The sequence below is a fragment of the Bos indicus x Bos taurus genome, chromosome 23, assembly GCF_003369695.1.
Source record: "Bos indicus x Bos taurus breed Angus x Brahman F1 hybrid chromosome 23, Bos_hybrid_MaternalHap_v2.0, whole genome shotgun sequence".
NCBI classification, from domain to species: domain Eukaryota; kingdom Metazoa; phylum Chordata; class Mammalia; order Artiodactyla; family Bovidae; genus Bos; species Bos indicus x Bos taurus.
Genome location: NC_040098.1, coordinates 34,389,630 through 34,414,636, shown reverse-complemented (window position 1 = coordinate 34,414,636; position 25,007 = coordinate 34,389,630). Strand labels below are relative to the sequence as shown.

The 25,007-nt window shown below is 39.2% G+C and overlaps 1 protein-coding gene and 1 non-coding gene across 4 annotated transcripts in view; both read right to left on the bottom strand.

Annotated features, from left to right (window-relative positions):
- DCDC2 (doublecortin domain containing 2) overlaps nucleotides 1–25,007 on the bottom strand; it is a 149,380-nt gene that overhangs the window by 108,892 nt on the left and 15,481 nt on the right. The window contains exon 4 of one of the 3 annotated variants that reach the window (XM_027525368.1): nucleotides 2,185–2,259. The exons of the other annotated variants lie outside the window; for them this stretch is intronic. Within the exon in view, the coding sequence (XP_027381169.1) occupies nucleotides 2,185–2,259 (75 nt within the window). The remainder of the gene's footprint in view (nucleotides 1–2,184; nucleotides 2,260–25,007) is intronic. 3 annotated transcript variants of the gene reach the window in all.
- LOC113882337 lies at nucleotides 15,902–16,008 on the bottom strand. The gene has a single exon (XR_003508347.1). It is a non-coding gene; the product is annotated as a U6 spliceosomal RNA (small nuclear RNA).

Below are 25,007 nucleotides of genomic sequence, written 5' to 3'. Positions count from 1 at the left end.
CTGAGCTGATGAAACCACTCGTCTCTGCCTCGGTCCTCTACAGGTCCCCATGTTGTTGTACCCAGTCCAGGGGCTGATTCCCAGAAGAAAGGTTAGGATTCATCTGTCGGGTGTGAATTATCATCTTATTCAGAGGGTCATTTTTCTGCAAATAACAGAGATCTTAGCATCAGTTTGCATATTTGTCTTTTGAACTGTTCTCTAAATGAATGTGTCTCTTTGCTGAAGCAGGAAAACAACTCAAATTCACAAAGAATATGACTATTCAAAACAGCAAGGTAAAAGATTTCTCTTTGGCATAAAAGTGACCCCAAAGTTACACGTCGTTATACATTTGTCTAAATCTAGAGAATATGTAACACAAAGAGTGAGCCCTAATGTAAACTATGAACCGTGGGTAATTATGACGCGTCAGTATAGGTTCATCAGTGGTAAATTTACCACTCTCGTGGATGACATTGATAAGAGGGAGGTTATGCACCTGTAGACAAAAGGTATATGGGAGATGTCTGTACCGTCTCCCCAGTTTTGCTGTGAACCTAAAGTTTCCTTAAAACATAATGTCTAAAAACTTTTTTAAACTTTTAAAAAAGTGACCCAAAAGATAATATATCCATCATTAGTAATACCTTTCTTGAAAAACGCAAGTGTAGCCATATATTTAAATGTGTATATACTGCTAAATCTTTTTGTCTGCCAAAACAAATGACCACCAATTTCATCAAATTTTGAACCATCAAATTAACTTCCCAGCATATCACAAATTTTTAAACTATTGGCATTCTGGTTTAATTTTCTCTCTTCTGTGCTTTGTGGAATATTTTAAAAGACCAGATAATCCTGAGCATTCTGAATATATAATGTTAAGCCTCTCATTTACTAACTTTATTCTACAATAATTATTGGCAATGGGAACTCTATCTTATAGCAAAACCAAACAGGACTTGAGTCATTTTTAAGGCATTCATAAGTAAGTCAGCATGGGTTTCCCTAATGCTATGCTGGAGAGAATAATATGACCCTCATAAAGTTAAAAAATAACCAATTAACTCAAGAGCACCCTTAGGAGAAATTACGGGAACCACCACTAATAAAACATTGAAAAAAAAATGTTTTTATCATCAGACTTTTCTTTAATATTTCTTCTTAAATTACTATCCCTTGCTTACTATTTCCCCATTGTCATTTTGGTTTGTTTGGTTTGTTTTCCCAAATGGGATTCTGGTTACCAAACCAATCGAGGCAGTGGACTGTAAAAGTTCCACTAGGAATGCAGAGCAGCTGGAAGTGTATACATGACAACGCAAGATGAAAGTCAGCAATGTGGAGCATGCAGGAGCAGTCCAGGTGGGCAGAGTACAACCTCCACCTGCATTTAAATAAGTCATTTAGGCCCCAGGATTCCCACTGAAGAATGTGCCAACTGTACAGGATCTACCTGCAGTCCTTCATAAATACTAAGAGAGCTATTAACCTACTACATCTTATGATGCTAGAAAGTAATTGTGTTGTGCTCAGTCGCTCAGTCGTGTCCAACTCTTTGCGACCCCATGGACTGTAGACTGCCAGGCTCCTCTGTCCATGGGGATTCTCCAGGCAAGAATACTGGAGTGGTTGCCATGCCCTTCTCTAGGGGATCTTCTCAACCTGGGGATCGAACCCAGGTCTCCTGCATTGTAGGTGGATTCTTTACCATCTGAGCCACCAGGGAAGCCAAGAAAGTAATGACGTGCTCAAAAAAAGTTAATCTAGTGTTAGTTGCTCAGTCGTGTCCAACTCTTTGCCACCCTGTGAACTGTAACCCACCAGGCTCCTCTGTATATGGGATTCTCTCTGTACATGCAGTGGGTAGCCATTCCCTTCTCCAGGGGATCTTCCTGATCCAGGGATGAACCCACGTCCCCTCACTACAGGCAGATTCTTTATTGTCTGAACCATGCGACAGAGAAGCCATCTTGAAAGAGTCCCCATGGGCAAAGCAGGAATAATTTAAGTAACAAAATGAAACATGTTGGTGCTGGATTTTATCCCAGAAAATAAAATAAATATCCACAAGTCCATACTGGTATAAAGAAATAATTGAATGAATGAATGAACAAATAAATGTGAGAAAAAGGACAGCTCTCCCATATGCTAGAATTCCAACAAATACATGCAAAAGGCACAACGGACATAGGAAATTACCATTAGGTAAACAGCACTGTAATCATTGTTGCAGGCAGGAACCATCCGTGGATGATAAAACTTGTCCGTAAAATCCTGAATGATAACAAAAAGTATATTTGCATAGTTCCAAAGTATCTCCCCTCAAAATATTTGATAATCACAAAGGAAAACACTAACTTTACAGTGGGGAAAGCTTTAAATTACACCTTAACCAAGAGATCAAAACTGATATAATTAATAAGAAGACATATCAGCATTATGTACTCTAAGAAAAAAATATAAATTAAAAAGGATTAATTCTCCACGATGCAATCAAGAGATTTTCCTTCCCAACTTCGTCCTAGAGCATGTACTTTAGAAAACTTGCAATTATAAGCATTTTCTCCTCTCTTTGAAAGGTATGTACAATCTTTCTAAAGATTAAGATAGGCCTTTGTCAACTTTATTACTTGCTAATATCTCTCAAAGACCTAGGATATAAACATCAAGGGAGATAACACCCTTATTTTTCACTTTCTGTTGGGGGACAGAAGCCTAATTTTGGTGGATATCTTACTCCAAGCTGCAAGCTACTTCCTTTCATAAAGATATGAGTATATCAGTTTATATAAACTGATATATATATCAGTTTATAAAATATATAAACATATATCAGTTTATATGAAATTATATTCTTTCATAAAGATATATAGTTTTTCTTCTGGATAAAGCCAACTAACACAGATAGTCACCCTAAATACGAGGTGAACTGACAATGAACGGTGTGTGACAAATGGTGCTTCCAAGTCCTCACACTTTGGACCAGTTATTATCTTGAAAACATGTATGTATGCTGTGGGTGGCACCTGCTTGACTATATAAAAGAGTAAAATTTCTCTCTGTCATTGAAATCTCTTAGTAGATTGCCTGTGATTCACTGATCACATACTCAGACTCTGATTTAATGCATATTCAGTAACAGAAGTGCTTTCTTTCTCTGCCACCTTTGTGGAAAGGATTTAAGGATTGAGAGATTTTTGTTTTCAGTTACATTTCTCCAGCAGTACCTTCTGATGGGATGCACTGAGCAGGACACAAGATCATTTCTTGAAATTCTTGTCAAAAAATAAATAACCTCCACCCAGTCACAAGAAAACATCAGGCAAACCCAAACTAAAGGGACAGCCTACAAAAGAGCTGTCATTTCACAGTTGTGAAAGGGTTAGTCATTTTCATGTCTGATTCTTTGCGACCCTGTGAACTGTAGCCCACCAGGCTCCCCTGTCCATGGGATTCTCCAGGGAGAATACTGGAGTGGGTTGCCATTTCCTTAGTTGTGAAAGCCATGAAAAACTGAGGAGCAGTAACCTGTTAGTAAAAACATAGGCAACATGATAAATTAAAAGTAGTGAGGAACACTGGATGGGATCCTGGCCCTGAAAAAAAGACTTTGGCGCAAAACCCGCCTAAATTTGAATAAGATTTGTAAATTAGGTCATTGTATCAATTTTAATTTCCTGCTTTCAGTAATGATTCTATGGTTATGGATGACGTTCACTGAGGAAGCTGGGCGAAGTAAAGCATACAAAAAATTCTCTGTACTCTTTGGCAAAATTTATCTGAAATGATTTCAAAATAAAAAGCTAAGCAAGTAATAATCTTAAGTATCCCTTACCATAACTACCCACTCCAGTATTCTTGCCTGGGAAATCCCATGGACAGAGGAGCCTGGCGGGCTACAGTCCGTGGGGTTGCAAAAGAGGCGGACACGCCTCAGTGACTGAACAACAACTAAAGATCTGATACACAGGAGTCCTCCCTTGCCCAGTCTTCCCCTCCTTCACCCTGTTTTCTCTCAATAACTGTGCACAACTCTGCACTTAAAATGTAATGTAAAAAAATACTTCCTGAGATAACCAACAACAGTTGTCACTTGTAACTAGAGTAAACTTAAGCACCTACGTCATGTGCTTACATCTGGTTTTTGGTTTAGTTTCAAAGAAACTTGACCCTCTACTACTTTGTTAAACCAAGAGACACAATTTGGAAAGAACAACAAAAAAAAGTCATCCTAAATTTGACACTAAATAATTGCTCCACCACTAAAACAGAGAAGCAAGCACAGTTATCTCTGAGATCAGTCTTGAGTTTTGTCCCTTGTTGGCAAAAAGTGGTGGAGGGAGGATCTTGTTTCACATACCAGGCCTACTAGCTCAGAACAATAAGAAACAATGGTTTGTTGTTAACCAGTGAACCTCACTTAATTGGGAAAATATTTGCAATCCCTTACGGTAGAACTAGGTCAAAAGAACCTCACCTCCACATCAAAATTGCACCATGCAGGAGGTCAAAGCACATGATGTAGATAAAGAAGAATGTTCAAGGTTCAGTGAGGTTTTATTTCTCAAAAAGCAGCAGTTCAAGACTATCGATGGTACAATGACCCTCCCCTCTGTAAGGAACCCTCCCTTCTGTGGGCTTATCTCCAGGCCCCCCCAAACCCAGACCCTTACCCCCCACCCCTCCCACCCCCTACCACTGACCCCCCACCTCCGCAAAAAAATATCTTCACCGGAGAATCAAATACCTTCACTGGAGAACTAGGACAAATGACGGTGTAATTCTTTTAAGTAAAACACACAAAGAAGTAAAATCTATATTTGGCCTAGACCTTGTATTAAGGCCTAAGATCTTCAAAAAAAAAAAAAAAAACAATAGTTTATGATTCCTTTGTGTCTCGATTGTAAATCACTGTTAGTAAGAAAATCAAAGTCTGTCCCCTCTTTGTCCCCTCTTTTTCACACTTCATTTCCTTCGCTATCTGGACTGCTTGGATGAGGGCAACCCTTCCAAGAACAATGGCCTTTGGGTCATTCTGGTATCTAAACTGGGCTTCCCAGGTGGCGCTAGTGGTAAAGAACCTGCCTGCCAATGCAGAAGACATAAGAGACATGGGTTCAATCCCTGGGTAGGGAAGACTGCCTGGAGGAGGGAATGGCAACCCACCCCAGTATTCTTGCCTGGAGAATCCCATGGACAGAGGAGCCTGGCGGGCTACAGTCCATACAGTCACAAAGAGTCGGACACGACTAAAGCAACTTAGCACACACTTAGCGTGGTATCTAAACTATTTGGGCTGCAACACAAAGGACAGAAGAAAGCGCTTCATATCAAAGGCAATTAAATAAGGCCAAGTTCATTCTACTTCCAATCTGACTGCTGCAGGGAAAGCTTTGGAATCAGGAGGTCCCAGAAGTGAACTGAATTAATCCAAAACCAAAATCTTCAAAGAACCCATGTGGTTCAAACTCAAACACTCCACCTAGTGAGGGAACAAGACGTTCACTTCCTCATATACTGCCCCTTTCCTCTCAAGTAAAGGGACTCATTCACAGGCCACCGTCTTTAATTACTCCATGAGCAGTTTAGGTTTTTTAAAAAAAATTTTTAATAATGAAAATGCATTTTATTTTAAATATAGCAGTGTGTACGTGTCAAGCCCAAACTCCTGATCTATCCCTCCCCCATCCCCCTCCCATCCTAGTAACCATAAGTTTGGTCTCTAAATCTGTGAGTCTTTCTCTGTTTTGTAAATATGTTCATTTGCACCATTTTTTTAAGATTCTGCATATAAGCTATCATATGATATTTGTCTTTGTTGGACTTGATGCTTTTGAACTGTGGTGTTGGAGAAGACTCTTGAGAGTCCCTTGGACTGCAGGAGATCAAACCAGTCCATCCTAAAGGAGATCAGTCCTGAATATTCATTGGAAGGACTGATGTTGAAGCTGAAACTCCAATACTTTGGCCACTTGATGCAAAGAGCTGACTCATTTGAAAAGACCCTGAAGCTGGGAAAGATTGAAGGCAGGAGGAGAAGGGGATGGCAGAGGATGAGATGGTTGGATGGTATCACCGACTCAATAGACATGAGTTTGAGTAAACTCCAGGAGTTGGTGACGGACAGGGAGGCCTGGCGTGGAGCAGTCCATGGGGTCGCAAAGAGTTGGACACAACTGAGTGACTGAACTGAACTGAATTGACTTATTTCACTTAGTATGATAATCCCTATGTTCATCCATGATGCTGCAAATAATATTATTTCATTCTTTTTATGGTTGAGTAATAGTCTATTCTACTGTACTGGGTCAAAAAGTTTGGGTTTTTCTGTAAGATCTTGTGGAAAAATCCGAATGAGCTTTTTGGCCAGCCCAGTATCTGTGCACCACATCTTCTTTATCCATTCATCTGTCAATGGACTTTTAGGTTGCTTCCATGTCTCAGCTATTGTAAACCCGGTGGTGCCAGGAACATTGGGATGCATGCATCGTTTTGAACCATGTTTTTCTCCAGATATACCCCCAAGAGTGGGATTGCTGGATCAAATGGTAGCTCTATTTTAGTTCCTTAAGGAACCTCCATACTTCTCTCCATAGTGGCTATACCAATTTGCATTCCCACCAAGAGAGTAAGAGGGTTCCCTTTTCTCCACACCCTCTCCAGCACTTACAGTTTGTAGATTTTTTGATGATGGCCACTCTAACCGGTGTGAGGTGATAACCCATTGTAATTTTGATTTGCATTTCTCTAATAATTAGCAATATTGAGCATCTTTTCAAGTGCCTCCTGGCCATCTGTATGTCTTCTTCAAAGAAATGTCTCTTTAGGTCTTCTGCCCATTTTTTGATGGGGTCATTTGTGGTTTTATTGATATTGAGCTGCATGACCTGTTTATAACTCTTGCAGACTAATCCCTTGTCAGTAACATTGCTTGCAAATATTGTCTCCTATTCTGTTCTCTCCAAGAATAGTTTGAGCATTACAATAAATAATAAATTATAAAGTCCTTCTGATTGGAAAAGCAGCATGGAATGTAGGTCCTGATGCCCTCTGGAGAAACTCTGAAAGTCTTGAAACCTCAAACCATCCATCTTGGGAGGATAACTTAGGCTTTGACCCACCTGAAAAGTCAGAGGGGACTTTGTCCTCTACCCTGAAAGACAAGATATCCCTCACATCCTGAAGACAACACAGGGGAGTCCTGCTGTCCCCATCTCTACAAGGCAGTTATGCAAAGAATGAGTCAAAGATTTCAGTTACATTAGCACTTCTAGTCCAAAGTGAAAGTGAAGTCGCTCAGTCGTGTCCGACTCTTTGCGACCCCATGGACTGTAGCCTACCAGGCTCCTCTGTCCATGGGATTTTCCAGGCAATAGTCCTGGAGTGGATTGCCATTTCCTTCTCCAGGGGATCTTCCCAACCCAGGGATCGAACCCAGGTCTCCCGCATCGTAGACAGACACTTTACCGTCTGATCCACCGCAAATAACAAGAATCAACTCTAGTCCAAAAGTTTTAAACAAATTTGTTCCACAAAATTTTGTTACTCCAAGGTACATTTAGCAGGTGGAGAGGATTGTTATTATCTTTTAAAATAAATTACAAGAGAAAATCCAGCACATTTTTCTCATGACGTCTCTCTTTTCTTTGTTACCACTCTCAGATCTCAGCTTGCAATAGGATTTATATTAGCATTATATCAAGGCCCTGTTTATATTAAAAAAAATGAATACTATACATGTAAGTGGGAGATGGGAGCTTCCCTGATGGCTCAGATGGTAAAGAATCTGCCTGCAATGCAGGAGACCTGGGTTCAATTCCGAGGTCAGGAAGATCCTCTAGAGAAGGGAATGGAAACCCACTCCAGTATTCTTGCCTGGAGAATCCCATGGACAGAGGAGCCTGGCAGGCTGCAGTCCATGGAAGTGCAAAGAGTCAGATACGACTTAGTGACTACACTACTAAGTGGGAGAGGAGTCACATTTATTTGACCATATCTCTGATTTATAAATAAAATTTAAAAGACTAAAAACCATGTCAGTCTCACAACCTCCCTATTCCTTTTTTCTTCTTATTTTTTTAAAGACATTTACTGTTTTTCTTTTTCTGGCAGCACTGGGAGGCATGCGGGATCTTAGTTCCCCAACTAGGGATCGAACCCATGCCCCCTGCATTGGGAGCACAGAGTTTTAGCCGCTGGACCGCCAGGAAAGTCCTACCTCCCTATTCTTAATACCAGAATATTTACTTGCTATTACTTCAGGTCTCCCTTTCCCACTGCCATGGCAAAACTCAGGCCACAAAATATAATTTCTCTTTATTACCATCACATGTGGAACAGTGCAATTTCAATTGTTGATCAAGTTTCATGCAAAGTTCCAAAGCCCCAAAAAAGGAAAGAAGGAAAAAAGAGAAAATTTCTGTTCTGGTCATAATGGATGAAGCATATGTACCTATGCATAATTGGCAATTTTGTTAGTAAGCACATCTGTACAAAACTTCCAATTCTCCCTGTTGATGGAGAAGAAAAGAGATACGGATAATCAAAGCATTCAGTAATACAAAAGTCATTTAAAATCTAAATCAGCCTTTTTTATTTTTCCAATGTATTAATTATCTCCCCTTTTGACTGAAACTAACATCTACATGAATGTTTATTTCTAGAATACATAAACCAGCAAAAAGATGTCCCCCCCACCCCCGTCACTTCCAGGATAGTAGAAAAACCAGTTCAAATTTTAAAGTTTACTGTAGATGATCCATAAAATTGAAAATTACACAGACATTAAGAGCTATTAAAAGGACTGACATATATCTTTACAAGGAGAGCAGATAAATCAGTTTAGTGGGAGAAAAACAAAAAACATGATATCAAAAAATGGTATCATTCATATCAATAAAAACCAAGAATGTATGCAGAACTTCTCCTGACATTCTAATTTAACCCTTGCTTATTCTGGTTATAGGATTTGTTGCCCACTGTCTCCTCAGACAGTTCACTCCATCAGTGCAGGGACTGTGTTTTTCCACATCTCTATTTCTGCAGCACATTACAGGCAACAACAGCAGACACCTATGGAGCCCCCGACATGATCTTGAACAAGTCAGTCAGGGTTCCTAGACTATGAGAGCTTATGATTAACTGCATAGTATGTGTTTGATGAATTGAGCTGAACTGAATTAAAAGGAAACCCAGGTTAGAACAGTTGTTGCTGTAATCAACAATTCAGAGTTGAGGAAACTGAGGCCATAAAGCAACCCAGCCAGGACTTCGAACTAACTCCTGAGATCTTTCTACTTTACATAATAAGCATTTTATTTTCATTTCTACTGACACTTTCTCTGTGAACCCTACACTTACTTAAAACTAATCTCTTCTAGTATCTTCAGCATCTTTAGTAACTGACAGCATGTGATTTATGTGAATTTCAGATACGTCATTAGTTTTCATTGCAGTGACCCATTTTTAATCAATCTCTTAACATTATAAATTTATAATGAAGATATGGGGTGTTACTAGCAAACAAAATGAATATTCTGTTAACAACAAGGAAACACAGCCTAGTGAATGTGCTAATATGTCTTCCCACTTGCATTTATTTGTCTCTGCTTAATATATATTTAGCTTGATTTATACTTTAATGCCCCACATTTGTTATTCTCCAACAGATGGCTAAGATGGCAAATGCAAAGAAATGAGGTCCAGATGAATATCCTTCCCTTTTCAAGGAAGAAAATATAGACTACCTTCTGAGTGTAGTATAAATTCCCTGACAGTGAACAAGAATAGTTTGCATGTCAGAAGATGTCTAACAAATAGTATTTGTTCAAGAAGCAAAGAGGAATACTTTCTTCAAGAGCATACATCCCCTCTACATCTACAGAAACTTGAGAAGCTTGCCTGCTCAGTCACAGAGTAATTCTAAGTCCCCTGCCTATTGGCACTGAGTTGTTGACAACTGTGGATTTTGCAGTGGATTCCCCTGTGGAGATTCACCTTTACAGTTATTAGATCTCAAGGTAATAAAGAGTTTGGATTCCTGTAAAGTACACTACAAGGGACATTAAACTAGCTGTGCTTTGGATATCTGAATATGCGATGCTTGTGAATTCAACTCATTGAGTCCATAACTTGAGTATCTGAATGATCTTTGGGCAGAGTGGTAATTTGTATAGCTAGAATAACCCAAGAATTGAGGATCACTGCTTTGCGGACTTATTATAGTCAAAAGCACATTTTTGTCAAGTTCGAGGCCCATGGCTTACCATACCCAAGAGGTCATTGCTCAAACTATTGGCCAATGCAGCTATGAAATTTTATGCATCTATGTACTTGCCCTGGTGGCTCAGATGGTAAAGTGTCTGCCTACAGTGCGGGAGACCCGGGTTCGATCCCTGGGTCAGGAAGATCCTCTGGAGAAGGAAATGGCAACCCTCTCCAGTACTCTTGCCTGGAAAATCCCATGGATGAAGGAGTGTGGCAGGCTACAGTCTATGGGGTCGCAAAGAGTTGGACACGACTGAGCAACTTCACATACATACATACATGTACTTGCTCATGGCCTTCATAATTCACCCTCAAGATGTTTATTGAATTTACTGATTTTTCAAGATCTAGCTCCACTCTGAAGTGTCCTTTCTCTGACCCCCTTGCAATGCAATATTAATTGCATTCCTTTGCATTCCATTGTGTTCATCCACAGTGAGCTTACACACTGTGCATTTATCACATTTTACTACTGTTATCTGCATGCATATCATTCCTGAAAAACAACAAGCTCTGCCCTGGAAAGTAGGGTAACATAGTTCTCATTTTTCACCCCAATTGTTCAGCTTAGCATCTGACACATGGTAGATATTTACTTAATATTTCTTAATAACTACAACTTCAAGACAGAGATCATTTCTCCCTGTTATCCAATGAGGAGACAATACATTAGGCCCGAGGATTAGGATTGAAACTTGGGCCTATTTCGTTCCAAAGTTCATGCTCTCTCCACTAAACCCTGCCCTCTCTCAATGAAAAAAACAACACTAAACTGAAGCATTTAGATAAAAATGGATGGACACTCATCTACTGGTAGAAGCATACAAATTGTGGACAGACAATTCAGGTTCAACAGTTTTGGTTACCCAAAATGCATGTAGATGTAGAGCTGAGTAGGGCATGCATGAATGCTCAGTCGCTCAACTGTGTCCAACTCTTTGTGATCCCATGGACTGTGGCCCACCAGGCTCCTCTGTCCATGGGATTCTTCCAGGCAAGAACGCTGGAGTGGGTTGCCATTTCCTTCTCAAGGGGATCTTCCTGACCCAGGGATCAAATCTGTGTCTCCTGCATCTCCTGCACTGGCAGGTAGATTTTTACCACTGAGCCAGTAAGTAGGGAGTGAGGAGGAGACACAAGTGAAATCATAAATACTACAACTGAAGAAGAATGTTTACCCCCATTCCCTTGCCGCGTTAAAACAGACTTCTTGGAAAGCCTTTATCGAGTTTGTTTGTCTGTTTTCCTGAGCATCAACTGTTATATTAACAAGAAAAAGAAGTTCAGGGACATCTCTGATCAACTCAAGTTTGCTGAAAGACGAGCTTGAAAACACTACCACTGCATTTTTACTTCATTTCAGCTCATATATACCCTGCAATCCCCAAACTACAAAGAAAAGGTGAAGGAGAATGGTGATAGCTTGGAACTAAAAAAACAGTGGAGACAAATAAGCAACAATATTAGCCACCTAATGTTCCAAAAGGAATGGAAAATTGGTGAGGGATGCCTTCTATCACCCCCAAATTGAAACCAATCTACTTCCATGATTAATCTAGGTTTTATAAGAGGCCTCACTTACTTTGTGCCTTAATTACGTTCAACACAACTCAAGAAATCCAAGAGATGACACAAAATCCTTTCCACACGGAACACTGTCTTCCCTGTATTAGCTTCTATTCCACCTGTGTTTGTATCTATAGTGCCAAAATGAAGACATGAATGAATAAAATGGGCAGGGGGCATTCAAGTCACCATACTGTGCTCCTTTCCATTTTGCTGTAGTGCTTAGATAGTATGAAATACTGAAGAAAATAAACTACGTTTATTTAAGAAAGCAGAACTCTTACACTTGCTTGGATATGGAGGAAAACACCCAGCTATTTTAACCCGTAAATGAAAAAGAATGATACTTCATCCAGGAAGTCTTCAGTGAACACATTACCAGGAACTGTGGAATTTTTTTTTTTTTTAAGTTCCACTAAACATGCCTCAGAATTACTGTACCCCAATTAGCGATAACCATAAGCTAGAAGTCAGTTTTGTTTGCCAGGGATGTGGAGTCCATTCCTGGCTGATCCCTCCTGGTATTGCTTTCATTATGAGCACTCAGAAGAATAACTCTGTTTGGATGGCTTGTTGTTGCAATTAGGTTTCCAGGTTACCAAGGACCAAACAACCCTGGACTCAATGTGACTTCTAGATACACCGGTTCCAAACAGTCTAATATCTGCCATATGCGTCTAGTGATAAATCCTAATCCTCACACCCGTGGGGAGTAGAATAATAAGTCAAAGAGTCACTCTGTATAAACAGTATTGGTTGGGCAACCTTGCAGTAAAATCATTCTGTCTAGCTTCACAGGAGGAGGAATTTGGCCTCCCAAACTATCTGAAAAATTGGCCTTTAAAAGTGGACCACCTCGAAGAACACTTAAGGGATTTGAATCTTGTAAATTTGCTTTGTGATTGTGTAAGACAGGCTATCTTCCTGATTCAACATTGGGCCACCTCTTTAGAGACTGATGGGGGCAGGTAGGATCCCACAACTCAAGACGGACAGAGAGCATCTGGAGAGAAAAAACCACAGCCACAGAGACGGAGGGAAACAGGATCCAACGGAATGATGCTTTAAAGGGTCACTACTCAGAGGTTAGGATGTAGGTGGGGCTTTGCAGGTGGTGCTAGAACCCACCTGCCAATGCAGGAGATGTAAGAGACGCGGGTTTGATCCCTGGTTTGGAAAGATCCCCTGGAGGAGGGCACAGCAACCCACTCCAGTATTCTTGCCTGGAAAATTCCATGGACAGAGGAGCCTGGCGGGCTACAGTCCATGGGGTTGCAAAGAGTCAGACACTGAAGTCACTGAAGTGACTGTGCACGCACGCACAGGCTGTGGGTTAATCATATTTTTCAACTTTCCCAAGCACAGGGGGAAGATTGTTTGTGTTCCCAAAAGGCTTAAATTGCAATTTTAGAAATTGGGCATTTTCATTATTAAAATGAATTACAATGAAAAGCAACTGGAGCATTTTCTGTACTCTGAAAACACAATATTGGGGGAAGGGAGAAGGGAATACTAAAATAAAAAGAAGGTAAAAATTGGGTGTTCTTCCCTTGTTCTTTCTGGTATGACAACAACACATATATCAGCTTGTCCTCTTGGGCTCCCAGCTCTTCCAGATGTCTCCCTTCCTTCACTCAAAGAGCTACTGAAACTGCAGCCATTCTATCTAGAGACAGACAGAGAGTTCTCCCTGGTGACTTAACTTCCTCCAGTTCTCCTTTCACTCACAGTCCTATAACATGCCTTGAGCCATTGCTTATACACAATGTTAATAAATCAATCAATGTCCTAGTTCAATGTTTCTTAAATTGTCTTATACCCTTATCAGCCCTACCTGTCTCATATTACAAGCTCCTCAATGACTGCCGCCCTCTCTTCTAGATAAGTAGTCTGGCAGGGCAGCATGATGACTCAGAAACATCAAAAGAAAGCAGCAGATTTTTGCACGAGTGCAGTGCAAAGAGTTGATATGAACCGCTTTATTTTGTAATTCTATGGTAAAGTCTTGTTTTTAATTTCTTTAAAATAATGAAGAAATCACAAAGTTGACAAGTATTTGCTTCTGAAAAGTAAATGTATCTCAGATCAATTAAGAAAAAAAAACCCTTTATGTGGTTTAAAGAATAAATGAAACTGACACATGCTTGTCTGCAGTTGTACGATGCGAGGCCCTTTAACTTTGATTAACTTCTAAATCATATCCACATCTCTCCTCTTGGAAGGAAATAGGAATTACTTTTGACAAATTACTAGTGAATTCTCTGTATGTCTTCCAGTTACCTAGGAAAAGATTTTGTATCATCTTCTATAGTATAGTGTATAGTGAAATTCACTCAGTCGTGTCCGACTCTGCGACCCCACGGATTATACAGTCCACGGAGTTCTCCAGGCCAGAATACTAGATCGGGTAGCCATTCCCTTCTCCAGGGTATCTTCCCAACCCAAGGATCAAACCCAGGTTTCCTGCATTGCAGACGGATTCTTTACCAGCTGAGCCACCAGGGAAGCCAAGACTACTGGAGTGGGTGGCCTATCCCTTCTCCAGGGGATCTTCCCAACCCAGAAATCAAACCAGGGTCTCCTGCATTGCAGGTGGATTCTTTACCAGCTACCTGACTCCAGCCATTTTTAGCAAAATAGTCTTCAACATTGAGCAACAGAAAATTATATTTCCTCTAATGAGAATGGATGATATATATACACATATATAAAATGGTAATGTTTTAAACCTGATCCTTAATTTGATAACAATCTCTAAAATTACCTAAACATGGTGCAGACTCTGACATTTAGATGACAGTCAGCTCAGCATGGTATTACAAGGAGTTACCTAGTTACTCATTCAATCATTCATTCCTTTTTTTTTTTTTTTTTGCACACATTTTAATTTTATTTTATTTTTAAACTTTACAATATTGTATTAGTTTTGCCAAAGATCGAAATGAATCCACCACAGGTAATACCTGTGTTCCCCATCCTGAACCCTCCTCCCTCCTCCCTCCCCATACCCTCCCTCTGGGTCGTCCCAGTGTACCAGCCCCAAGCATCCAGTATTGTGCATCGAACCTGGACTGGCGACTTGTTTCATACATGATATTATACATGTTTCAATGCTATTCTCCCAAATCTCCCCACCCTCTCCCTCTCCCACAGAGTCCATAAGACTGATCTATACATCAGTGTCTCTTTTGCTGTCTTGGACACAGGGTTATTGTTACCATCTTTCTAAATTCCATATATATGCGTTAGTATACTGTATTGGTGTTTTTCTTTCTGGCTTACTTCACTCTGTATAATAGGTTCCAGTTTCATCCATCTCATTAGAACTGATTCAAATGTATTCTTTTTAATGGCTGACTAATACTCCATTGTGTATATGTACCACTGCTTTCTTATCCATTCATCTGCTGATGGACATCTAGGTTGCTTCCATGTCCTGGCTATTATAAACAGTGCTGCGATGAACATTGGGGTACACGTGTCTCTTTCCCTTCTGGTTTCTTCAGTGTGTATGCCCAGCAGTGGGATTGCTGGATCATAAGGCAGTTCTATTTCCAGTATTTTAAGGAATCTCCACACTGTTCTCCATAGTGGCTGTACTAGTTTGCATTCCCACCAACAGTGTAAGAGGGTTCCCTTTTCTCCACACCCTCTCCAGCATTTATTGCTTGTAGACTTTTGGATCGCAGCCATTCTGACTGGCGTGAAATGGTACCTCATAGTGGTTTTGATTTGCATTTCTCTGATAATGAGTCATGTTGAGCATCTTTTCATGTGTTTGTTAGCCCTCTGTATGTCTTCTTTGGAGAAATGTCTATTTAGTTCTTTGGCCCATTTTTTGATTGGGTCATTTATTTTTCTGGAGTTGAGCTGTAGGAGTTGCTTGTATATTTTTGAGATTAGTTGTTTGTCCGTTGCTTCATTTGCTATTATTTTCTCCCATTCTGAAGGCTGCCTTTTCACCTTGCTAATAGTTTCCTTTGTTGTGCAGAAGCTTTTAAGTTTAATTAGGTCCCATTTGTTTATTTTTGCTTTTATTTCCAATATTCTGGGAGGTGGGTCATAGAGGATCCTGCTGTGATGTAAAAATATGGAACACTTCATGAATTTGCGTGTCATCCTTGCGCAGGGGCCATGCTAATCTTCTCTGTATCATTCCAATTTTAGTATATGTGCTGCCGAAGCGAGCACCATTCATTCATTTCTTAAGCAGCTCTTTCATTCATTAAATGTTGCTAATTGCGATTTGTTTTTATCTTACCTATAGTTTTGACTCCCTGGTATTTCAAATCCATTTCCCATTTCCTATTCTACTCATTAATTCAAGTCAACCACAAATGCCACTTGCTAAAATGATATGGAGTATTTTTCACCAAAATTAACATGTTAATAAAAATATTATCAAGAAATAAAAGGTGATTGGAGTGGGGAGGCAAAGAGGTGGCCAATGACACATGCACTTGATCAAAAACATCTTGCATGTTAATCAAGACATCACAGCATACATTTTTAAACTTCGAAAATAAGACATGAAGCACACTGGACAGAGATGAATTGAGAAGCTGGCAGCTGAAGTTTTTTTTTTAATCATGTTTAATAAGCAAAGTAAAGGCTAGAAGTTGAACACAAGAAGAGTTTAAAGAATAATGAATAAAGAAGATAAAGAAATGAAAAAAGAACTTAAAAGTTGAGAGAAGAAGGATGGGGATATCCAGAATGCAAAGTATAAATCATTTAAAAGAAGGGAAAATAATATTTGGAAAGAATGTAAATATGACTTAATTTTTTAAATTAAGCACAATAGTTATTAGATTTAAAATTGCTTTCTCTCTACTACTTACATCTAAATACACATATTTTGACATAATAAAAATACTTAATACATTTAGAAATATCTAAATTCTTTCAACTACTTCCTCATAATTATATGAAGTCATTTTTTTAGATTATCTGCATGTGAGTGTTCAAATTTATCAGATGAATAATATTAAATAAATCTACATATTAGTAGTAAGTGTTTACTCAGTTATACTGACAAATTAAATTTCAGAAAATCAAATTAAATGGATGAATACCACAAATATCTCTGAGAAAAAAAAAACAGGTTGCAAAAGAGCAAATAGAGTATGATTTTATTTACATAAATTCCAAATTTAACTATATACTGCTTAGGATTATATACATATACATATGTAGTAGAACTATTAAGAAAAACAAAAGGCAATGGGAGGATAAATATAAAAGATAGTGTTTACATTTTGGAAAGAAGCAAGAAATGGGACTAAACAGAGAGAGACAAGAGGAGCTTTAACTATATTCTGTTCTGTTTTTTAAGCTGAATGTAGTACACAGAAGTTCATTTTATTGTTCTACAAACTATAGCTATGATTTCTCTTTTGTATATGTAATTTATAGTATTTTAAAAAAACAGTGAAGTTATGGAAGGCATCAGCAATCCTGTATCAACAACATTACCAAGAGCTCAGATCCCTCCAGAATAAATATTTGGATCACCCAACTGGTTAAGAATCCTAAGCAGATAAGTGTTAACTAAAGGTGAGAAGGATGAGGGACTTCCCAGGCAGTCCAGGAATTAAGATTTCCCCTTCCAGTGCAAGGGGCACAGGTTCAATCCCTGGTCAGGGAGCTAAGAAGGATGTAGCAAAGGAAATCATGAATACTATCTCTAGTCTCATGATTCTCTGAAGAAATACCCTCATTTCCTTTCTTGTGATGTCATGTATATCTTGGATATTGTCTATCACTGCATCTTCCCCACCCCCTTTATCTCCTTGACTTATATGAGGTAATAATAATTATCTTTATATCAAAATATTGAGTTGAGAAAGTAGTAGAACTAGGAAAAGAATGGACATCATCCAGACATCTTGACTAGGAACAAGATACAATAGATAAAGAGACTTTGGGTAACCTCCTTCTGAAGAAGAGGATGCGTATGTTTTCAGAGGTATAAGAAGCATTAGCATTGATTCTGGCAGAAACAAAAGATATGCTGCTCTTGGACCATTAAAAGATGTGTGACAACTATTTGTCAAATGTCTGCTTTCCAGCATCTGAATGCATTTTCTGTATGAATGAATACAGTTCCCACCACAGGAAGCTGGGGGAGAAGTAGACGCCACACCACCAGCCACAGAAAGTGAAAAACGCCGACGTTCACTTCATCAGCCCTATTGTAGCTAAGCCATCACAACGTGACCTTTGCTTGGTCCTCTGCCAGCGAACATGATGAAAGTTTAAAAACTCATTCATGGTTCTTGGCTCATTATCTCTTTCTCCAATCTCTTCCACTCTTGTAAATTTCCATGTAAAGATATTTTTGGTTTCCTGTGGGAACCCTTTTAGAAGTAGACATGCCAAAGCCATTTCAAGTACTGTATTGGAAACACTCAACATAAATATCTGTACTATAGGGAATATTAACAAAGGCAAAAAAAAAAAAAAAAGTCAATTAAGAATACAGCTCAAATAACTAGGCACTTTTGTGGTTAATGATAACTTGTTAAATAAGGATATTAAGGAAATTAAAAGGAAATTATGCCTCTCTTCTGGACTTCCTTCAGTCTTCTTTGTATATCTTTTTCTTTCTATCATTATTAAATCAAAGTACAGTAAATAAACAAAACCCTTTGCCCTCCAAATGCCCTGTCAAGAGCAAAAAGACACTGTATGGTCATCATCAATTAAATTCTGTTAACTCAGTAGGAAATGCTTCCCTTTGCACTAACACAATATATTTATTCACAGTCCCTCTTGACTGTGAGCTCTATAAGACCATGTCTCAGTCATCAATTTCTTCCTCCATAAAATGGGAATAATAACAATCCCTACTTCATACGGTTGCTGTGAAGATTAAAATAGATCATTTTTATATAGTATCTAGAACTCTACTAGGGCTTCCAGGTGACTCAGTCGTAAAGAATTCACCTGCCAATTCAGGAGACTTAGGTTTGGTCTCTGGGTTGGGAAGACCCCCTACAGAAGGAAAAGCCAACCCACTCCAGTATCCTTGCCTGGGAAACCCATGGACAGTGGAGCCTGGTAGGCCAGGGTCCACGGGGTCCCAAAAAAGTTGGACATGACTTTGCAATTAAACAGCAAGAAGAACACTACCAAACACACAGTAAAGAAAAATACACACATGTTCACACTCACAATGAGTTCTGGTTTGGTGCATCTTCCAACATTTTTTTTATGTTGGCTCAATGTTCAAAGTTACTACCTCAAATATGTCTGATTGTCAGTGTTACCAAAAAACAAACCATTCCCCCATCTCAGTGAAGGGCAGTTACTATCTATGCAGTGGCCTGAGCCAGAAACTCAAGAAGCATCCAACTCATCTCTCCTCCTTACTCCACATCCAACCAGTCATAGTCCTGTCTCTCGACTCTGATCCTTCTACCATCTCCACAGCCTCGGCCAACTCTGATCCTTCTACCATCTCCACAGCCTCGCCCATCATGAGTACCACATTCATCCCCATTAAGTGGTCTCCTGACTTCCAGCCTTGCTGGGGCAGCAAAAGTGATCATATCAATTCCCCGCTGACACCCTATCAACAACTTCCAAATTGGTTTTAGGAGAAAGTCAAAACTCCTTTTAAAAACCTTTATGACTTGGTCTCTCTCTACTTGCTAAGTCTCTTTGGCTCGTACATCTTTCCAACCCTTCCATCCCATGCTTCAGGCAAGCAGAACGTGTGTAAGTTTTCCAAATGTGCCATAATCTCTCATCTGCAGACATTCACACATGCTGTTCCCACTGCCAAGAATACTCTTCCTCCCTCTGTTTGCCTAGCTGACATCTACCCATCTCTTCTAGGTCTCAAATGTCATTTCTTCCTGGAAGCTCTGAGGATTCCCAATGGTAGCTACTGCTCCAGCACCCTGTCCCTTCCACCCTCTCCCATCCAGCAGATGCCATTACAAGTGCCTGCTTGCCAATCTCTCTTCTTCACTATACAAGCTTCGTGAAGCCTGTGGCCTTGTCTGACTTTTTTGCTGTTGTAAGTCCAATTAGCATAATGCCTGGCACATAAATCAATGGTCAGAACTTTTCTGATGAAAAAATCTGTGATGTTAATTTTTTTACTATCAAAAAGTGAGAGCTGGGACTTCCTGGTGGTCCAGTGGTTAAGATTCTGTGCTTCCAATCCCAGGAAGCAGGGGTTCAAGCCCTGGTTGGGGAACTGATACCCCACATGCTATTTGGTGAGGTCAAAAATAAATAAAAGCCAATTCCAAGTTAAAAAAAAAAAGTGAGAGCCATAACTTTGTGATTAGTGTCACTCCATTGAGCTCCAAACCCTCCCACATGCAAGGAGGACTAAAATAACAACAGAGACACAGAGCAACTCATTGCCAGACTCCTCTTCTCCAGACTCCGCAAACAAAGCCTTCTTCTATCAACATAATCCTTTAGGATCGTTTAGATGGAGTAGAAAGACTGCCATTATGATTTTATAATTCTGTCTATATACTCGGAGTAACCCATGGGGCCTGGAACACAAGCTAAACTGACATGGGTACAGATAACAATCTAGACATATAACCAAGACCGCCTTTCTAGGATAAATTCATTTATAATAAGCATTGGACATATTCTCTTGATACCAAATTTGATGCACACAACTCCGCTAACTTGATACCATAAACTAGAGAAAAAGAAATTCCTAATCAGGGAACTATAATATGAATATGGTTCTATACAAGCAAGTGAATTAGGAAAGCGGAAGAGAGGAAGAAAGTTTAGGAATAAATAAGAGTCAATATGTAAAAATGCTGAAAAACCCCAGTGGCAAATCACATTGCCCGTACTTCATTATAAACATATCTACGTATGCATGTTTAGATAATAGGCAAGAAGAGCAGACAATGTTAATATTATTAATAAAATAATTAAAATAGGATTAACACAAGGGAATAACAACCTGATTAGAAGAAGTACCAGCTAGAGGAAAGTTAATTCAATCCAATTTCCATATACTATTTGACTAATTTAAATATTAGCCAATTGACAGTTCATGAGAAATCAGCTACATTTGCAAAAGCCATACCAAAAAAAAATCTCTATGCTATGGTAAATATATATATCTATAATTTTTAATTTGATACTGAAAATCATTTTTTAAAAAATCATTTGTGGGAGATCCCATGCAAGCTAACACAAAACTCATAGTACTGGAAATTGAGTTCTCTGTTCAGTTCTAGAAAAACAAGCTGTGACTATGGCATTTTATCAATCAGCATATAATTTACAAAACACAACTTGGGTAACATTTGATGACTCCTTTTATAAATATTGCTAAAAGTTGGCTGCCTGGTTACATTACATTTTATAATTTGAAATAGCAAAGATAGGCATGGAGGTTCATAAATCTTTGAAACTCAAAAATACTGCCAGAAAGGGAGGAAAAAAACACAAAGCATCAAGGACTGACTGCCGCTAGAAATTTCCTAGAGAGAAAGGTCCCACGTTAAACATTAGACATTGCAAATATACTGCGTCCATTTAGTTTTCACTCTCCCACAGGCCCTCACCATCTAGCTTTGGCCCCAGCTAACAGGTGGACTGAAATCAACCTTCTTTCAACAAACCAAACATCCAAACTATGTAATCATGGGCTGACATCTGAGCTGGATCTGGCTGGCCGCTTTGGAGTCTTTCACAATAATAAATGGGAGTTTTCATTGTTGACCAAGCTAGATACGCCTTTATTCTTCATGCTGTAATCAACCAAATGCAAACAAATCACGCTAACCTTAAAAAAAACTGCCTTATATCCTCCATCCATCCATTTTCAAGTACAGTGAAATATGTTTTATTTTGTACATAAAGATAAGACTATTAGCATACCAGCGGGACACAGACCTTTCTAGTTGATCTCCAATATGGTGACAAGATGTAAGCTGAATCTCACATATATTCTGACCTATGCTTTAACCAACACCAGACTTGAGGTGGCAGCTGGATACTGGGGGGACAATCTAGGGCCGAGGACCTAATGGGATTGAGAGGGGACCGTGGGGTCCGAGTCCGAGTCCCTGGCTTCATCAGCACAGTGTGCTCACCATGCTGCTCCCCCAGGAACGGTCCAAGGATTTATCGCTGCTCTGTGCTACTCTGGGTGTTTGAAACAAAGTTTCCACAAGTTAGGCATTTAAAATTAAACCCGGGACTTCCTTGGTGACACAGTGGATAAGAACCCGCCTGTCAATGCAGCAGACATGGGCCTGACCCTTGCTCCAGGAAGATTCCACAAGCCTCAGAGCAACTAAGTCCACACATCACAACTACTGAGCCTGTGCTCTGGAGCCCGGGAGCTGCAACTTCCGAGCTCGCATGCTGCAACTACTGAAGTCCGTGCGCCCAGAGCCTGTGCTCAACAAGAGAAGCCACTGCGATGACAAGCCTGTGCACCGCCAGGAGAGGCTAGCCTCCACTCCCCTGAACTAGAGAAAGCTTGCCCAGCAACGAAACCTAGCACAGCCAAAAATAAATTAATTTCAAAAAAAGATTAAACACACACACATATACAAATCTGTTCTGAATTAAAGAGAAATATAATTTAAACTGAGAAGTTTCTACATCCTAATCAAAAATGGAGACATCACCACAGGTGACCTCATAAGCTTAATTTCTTATTACCGATTCCTCTGAGTTGCACTTCCTGTATTCCTTTAACACATCATTCTCTCGGGTTTTCTTTTCTGGATGAACCATGTGTGGAAGAAAACGGAAACATCTCTTTGGATGGTTGTTATATCTATCGGGATACTAGGCTAACTCTATAGTTACAAATACAAAATCCACACTCCAAAAACAGGAATCTTCTCCAAACCCTCTACTCTCATGGTGTGGCTTCAGATTTTCTTGCTTTTTAAAAATTCTGACTGAAAGTGCCAGCAAATCACAGCACCACCTGCTTATTGACCCTGAAGAACTCTCTGAAACTTGAGAGATCATGACAGAAAGTGACAATTCAAATTGCCTCCATGAGGGAGTGTGACAACCTGGGCTTCCCAAGAAGACTCTGACAGCCACCTGCCCCACCAAACCTTAGGTGAGAGGGCAACCTCAGTTGACCCCTGTCATCTTGGTATACAACCAAAATGTGCCAGCCAAAGAAATGAATGGGTTTATATTTTAAAATAGATGAAAAAGAGATAAGACACCTTCTTTCAATAAATGCCTGGTAATCTTTACCAATTCTTTAAAATCTTTCTTTCAATCTGACTGAAATTCTTCAAACTTCACACCACAGCTTAATTTTGTTTCCCCTTTTATGGTACCCAGCTGTGATGGAAAAGATCTAGTCACCACATTCTTTATAAGCATTGAAGCTAATTATTAATTAGGTCTACATAAATAGCTGACTTTCTTCGGATTAACAACCGCTGGTATTACTTTTCCACCCTTCTATACTCTTTCAAAACTCTTTTCAGTCTCTTCCAATGACAATTACCTTGTTGTCATTTTTGATTGGCACATACTCAGTGTCTTAATGTGGCTAGAATCCAGCCCACTGCCTGGCATTCAGCAGGCTCTTGATAAATATTCTCAATGCTTTCGCATACTTGAGCAGCATTCAGTAAGTGGTTCAGCACAATTTGTCTTCCTTGGCCATACTTGCTATCTGGTTACATTTTCTTATTATTCCTATCACATAGAAAAATCATACTTCCATCATGAATTGTCCCTTTGACTCGAGAAAATGCAATAAGCTCATTACAATTACCCTAAAATGTGAACCTAAGTATTGATTTTCTAGTAGGTGCATAGTATCCATCAATGAAAAGTTTGGTATACCTTGGCAGAACTTCAAATTATAATACATATGCCTAAAAATTCATCATCTGTGTTTCTAAATCTCATGCATCATAAGAACAAGATGTTCTTCTCTGTTCCACAGGGGATGCTGTTAGTGTTGCCAAAAGGACTTTATCTTGGGGCAAATAAAATGTCTTATTGAGAGTATTTCAATACTTCGATTAAGTGACTCTTTTAAATATTCACTGTTAGCTAGCAATTTAACTATTTTATTAGATACTTTTCATATTTTTTCTTAAAAGGCTGATAATCATTTTATAAATGGTTTCTTATTAAATGTCTGTCTTTGCTTAGAACAGCTTATTACTATAAATAAAAAATATAAACATGCTCTAATTTGTATGTCTTCCAATTTCATAGACATTCTAAATCATACCTAAATGCCAAGCAGAGAATGCAAGATATATGGAACAATCCCACAGCACATGTTTAATGGAAAAATTAAGACCCCAGCCTCTAACTTTTAGTCAGAGCTGATTAGGGTTACTAATGGATATTTTTCATTAGATCAATATTTTCTAGGTTGACACAAACACTCCTCTGTTTCTTCCTCTTATTCCCCATGCCCCCTCCCCCCACACACAGTTCAATACCAAGAAAAGAGATAAGACAGGAAAGTGTGAAAGAAAAATGAAATATGTCAGTTGTTCTTTAACAGAAAATTCTGTCTTCCTAGAGCCTTGGCAAGGTCATAGTCACCTTGGAATCGCCATGACTACTGATGTGAACTAGCTGTCCTTAAAAGAATCCTTCTTACTCTGCACTTACATTAGAGAGATGGGGGAAGATGTAAAATAAAAGACTGGAAAAGGGTTTCAATTATTGTTGGAAGAACTCACAAAAGTGGGTTTCATTTTCTTTGATGTTTTGATAAATTAGTAAACTTGATTAACATAATCTGGAAATCTTTCCCCAAGTTAAAGAAAGAAACATTTAGGAGTTTAACTATTTCGTAGTCCCCTCTTTGAACCCAGAATTCCAAAGCTAAAGATTAGTGAGTTAAACCACAGAGTCCCAAGCTTTCCCACACCACAGTAAGGTTAATAATTACACCTGATTTGATGTCTAGAAACCCATTCCCAACCCAAAGCCTTTAAGTAGCAAACCTCACAGTATGTTTTATTGGAGATGATGCCTAATGATTAAACTGAAATGTGAAGTTTTAATAATGATATTCAAAATCTTAAAGACATTCACTGGAGTGATGGACCCGAAGTACAACACATGCTCCCACAAACTTTTCAGACCAGGGCAAGTTCTGAGGTTTCAAAACCTCACTTCCTTTGTTTCCTCCTCTCCAAGGTTCTTCTGCAGCACTCCCCCCCAACAAAGAAGAAACA